The sequence below is a fragment of the Aegilops tauschii genome, chromosome 2 (genome assembly GCF_002575655.3).
Source record: "Aegilops tauschii subsp. strangulata cultivar AL8/78 chromosome 2, Aet v6.0, whole genome shotgun sequence".
Lineage (NCBI taxonomy): Eukaryota > Viridiplantae > Streptophyta > Magnoliopsida > Poales > Poaceae > Aegilops > Aegilops tauschii.
Genome location: NC_053036.3, coordinates 648,886,462 through 648,890,506, shown reverse-complemented (window position 1 = coordinate 648,890,506; position 4,045 = coordinate 648,886,462). Strand labels below are relative to the sequence as shown.

At 48.6% G+C, this 4,045-nt stretch overlaps 1 protein-coding gene across 1 annotated transcript; it reads left to right on the top strand.

Moving 5' to 3' along the window:
- Nucleotides 1–1,870: 1,870 nt before the first annotated feature.
- Nucleotides 1,871–3,634, top strand: LOC109769825 (NAC domain-containing protein 30). The gene is made up of 3 exons (XM_020328536.3): nucleotides 1,871–2,438; nucleotides 2,578–2,888; nucleotides 2,965–3,634. Exons 1-3 carry the CDS (start codon nucleotides 2,255–2,257, stop codon nucleotides 3,421–3,423), a joined length of 954 nt encoding a protein of 317 aa, XP_020184125.1. The 5' UTR covers nucleotides 1,871–2,254; the 3' UTR covers nucleotides 3,424–3,634.
- Nucleotides 3,635–4,045: the final 411 nt, after the last annotated feature.

Sequence of the window (4,045 nt, the reverse complement as noted above, 5' to 3'; positions counted from 1 at the left end):
GAGTACAAGCATTGCATTCACCAAGCCAGACAGCGACAACTCACAACTTCTACCGTCAAATATACGGTACAGTACAGTGCGTACGTAGTATTCCTGGTGCTGTATAAAGACAGTGGGACAGGACCTAAAAAAAAGATAGTGGGACAGGATGGAGATGCAATGATTGGCTGCGCACTGCTCGAGGATGATTCGCTCGCCGGTGGCAGGCCCACCAGTAAGCCCTCCGATTTTCCACAAGGAATCAATATGTGTATATTCTCATTTCCTCATTGTATCTGCACCCAGACCAAAGTGAGCTTGAGCTAGGCCTAGGCAAACGTGTGTTGCAAGCAGGGAAGATAGTAAGTCATTCTTGCACACCAATATAACGGCGGCGGTAAAGCTAGCTAGCGAGTTGATCAGCTGATAGAGACTGATGTAGAGCGACAGACAACCGAAATATGCTACTCCATGGATTTATGAGTGGGGGTGGTCGCTAATTAGCTAGCTTAAAGACCATGACTCTTCTCCTTCTTCTTAGCCGACCAATTCGACAGCCACCACCCCCACCACCACCGCCCCCTGGCTAGCCGTGTAGCCACCCCCACGCGCAATCCAGGGCTTTTCACTCACTTGTAAAAGAGATTAGCTCGGTCCTGGCCTGCTCTCTATGTGTGTCTCTAACCTATCATTGTCAGGGAAAAATCGACTGGTGGCTGTGATCAGCTAGGGATATGCATGCTCCCAATCGAGTGCTTAATGGGTTATATAAATAGGGCCCCGTTCAGGTTTACGAAGCTACCAACCTCATTCTTAGAAGGAATACTGCAATTGCAATTGATACAGCGCCTCATCTCACTCTCTGCTGCATATCATAGAAACAACAGCACTCATCTGCTCCAACAACCAGGCAGGCAGCCAACTCTTTTCAAGTTCTCTTGGTGTTCTCCTCGATCGGCTAATTTGGTGAGTCTCCACCTATGATATGGTTGTATTTGTCTATACGTACCTTCTGAGTTTGTTAATTTGCTTGGCTGGCGGCCATGTACTGCTACTAGCCTACTACAAGCAGCTACTATGGCTGATGTTTGAGCCCGGCTACTTGCATGTAGCTCTACCATATAAAGTGACGTGATATTACACCATATTCCTGCTGGTACTCCTCATAGTAACCACCTACCGTTGAGTTTGAATTGAGGTTGAAATTCGTCTCTGCAACCATATTCCTTGTTGATCAATAGATGTGCGTACATCATTCCAGTCGAGTTGTGTCTGAAATTCGTCCCCACAAGACTGTACGCAGATGCCTGTAGTTCAGTCCTCTAGTCCACCACAAAATTGACCAGAGACCCAATCTTCTCTCTCTAACCGTAGTGTTGGTACGTGTCCGGTACCAGTAGGCCGGCGCAGAAAAATGATGGACAACACACGGAGAGAGAGGTGGAGGAGAGGCTAATCCTGAAGTGCACTCAAAGATACATGCTGGCTTTTGCATTCATGCCCCTAAAAGCTTCACTCTCACAGCTGCTACACCCAGCGTCCACAGCAGGTCCTTTCATCCCGCCTTCTATCTTCTTCCATTCACACTTTCTGCAAGCTAGCTAGAGAACCCACATTCCATGTTATCAAGTGCTTGCAATCGGCCTAGATTACAATTGTACTTTGTCCTTAGAAAACGGATCCAGGACATGATTGCAGTGCACTTGTCTGGAAAGTTTGAAGTCTATATGTTCTTTCATTTGAGAGAAACAAAAAAGAGAAATCTTCTTGCTGTAAGTTAGTTGAAGAGTACGGATCTCAAAGCAATGTTGGAGGGCTGAAGATAGGAGGTTCCATGTAGCCTGAGCTACAAAGGAACTTTACCTAGACAGATTTGGTGTGGGCTATATAGACTACTAGAGCTAGCCGGATTACAATATAAATAGCAGTTCATATGAGCGTGCGCATACATACGTGTGCTCTGCTCTGCTTGATGTCAAGAGTCTGTGCTCTCTTCTCATTGCAGCGTTGCACGAGTGCGCCCACCCAGCAGCCATGATCCTTGTCTAGATCTCTAGCTACCTATAAAGATCCTTTTCACCTTCTTTGGTCCATATGAATACAACATATATACACGGTCGATCGATCGGTGGACCAGCTAGCACCATTGTTGCCCCTCTCTGAAGATCAGCTGTGGCCTCCACACATGCATCTACTAGTAGTAAGTTGAAAAGGTTGTGTGCTTGATTTCAGTTCAGAAGACATCGAGCTAGCTTGCAACCAGGCAGGAAGGTAGATGCTAGCAATGGACCAGCACCATCAGCAGGAGTCGTCGTGTGTTCCACCGGGATTCAGATTCCATCCCACAGAGGAGGAGCTGGTGGGGTACTACCTGGCCAGGAAGGTGGCCGCCCAAACGATCGACCTCGACATCATCCAGGAGGTTGATCTCTACAGGATCGAGCCATGGGACCTCCAAGGTACCACTCATCCAAATTTTGGCACTTCATTTTGTAATTTTTACTTCCTCTATTTCAAAATACTTGTCGTCGTTTTAGTACATAGTGTGCTAGTGAGGTGGTGATTCAAGTTGAATATTAACAAAAATGAATGGTGCAGAGAGGTGCGGCGGCGCAGGAGGGCGGGGAGCGCGGCAGGTGGCGGAGGACGAGCAGTCATCATCGGAGTGGTACTTCTTCAGCTTCAAGGACCGCAAGTATCCAAGCGGCACGCGCACCAACCGCGCCACCGCGGCGGGGTTCTGGAAGGCCACCGGCAGGGACAAGCCGGTGATGTCGTCGCGGAGCCGCGGCGTGATCGGCATGAGGAAGACGCTTGTTTTCTACAGGGGCCGTGCACCCAACGGTAGGAAGACCGACTGGATCATCCATGAGTACCGCCTCCAAACCAGCGAGCACGCGCCCACACAGGTAAGCAATTCTTCAGTTCTTTAGTTGTTGTTGTTTCTTTTCTACTTGAGAATTTATCGTTGATGGTGATGTGTAGGAGGAAGGTTGGGTGGTGTGCCGGGCGTTCCAGAAGCCGGCGCCGAACCAAAAGCCGTCCTACATCTTCCCCGCATACGCTACCACTCCGGGCCTCGGGAGCTACTACGACGCGAGGCCATGGCTGCACAGCCAAGTCGGCGGTGACCTCTATTACCTGCAGAGCGCCACTGGCGCTGCCGGGCCCGGCGGCCTCGGCTTCCCGAGCCAGGACGTCAAGTACTCCTCCGAGGACCTGCTGGACTCCAAGCAGAGTCTCTTCGGCAATATCCCACAGCTCATTGAGAGCCCGCCGCCGACCGCCCTTCTAGGCTGCGGCGACGATGCCGTCCTCCAGCCACAGGGTCCGGGACATGCGGTGACCGGCATCGACTGGAACTTCCTGGACAGCTTGCTGTCCACGTCACAGCTCCACGAATACTCTGCCACTGCTGCATCACATCTGCACCTAGAGCAGTGAAGTAGATCGAGTTAGCAGACATACCGTAGAAGCATCGATTTCATTGTATACATGATTTCATCGTAGATGATGTCCGGGACACTTGGTTGACACTTGTACCTAGACTAGTTTGTTGAACAAACTTTGTTCCACTTACTGAATCCATGTGTTTCCCTGTAGAACAGCTGATCATCATCACTCATCAGTGTACGTATATGTTTCACTCAATGAAGAATCTTTCATTTGACCATATGTTGATTTGTCTGGGCCGTACACGAACGGTTAGTTTAGTTTCCCTGTTGATTTGAACATCAATCTAGCACGATGGTGAGTTGATTAATTGAGTTTCCCTGTCGATCCTCTTTTCCTATGTAATTTAATTTTACGCGTCATGATATTTTATGTTTGAGTCATAATTAAGTCGACATGTAGACAGATAGATGGGTCTCCTACTCGCCATTGAGTACACATCGAGTATCTATCGATAGTCAACAAAGTGTCAGGGACTTGCACTGCCTAGATAAGTATGCATCTTGAGTGCATATATACTGTTGCTTGTGGCCGCTGTATAACGCTGATCATTAAAATGTATTTTTCTGACAGGATCAATCAGTTGGTGGATATATACGAAAACAGAAGAAGT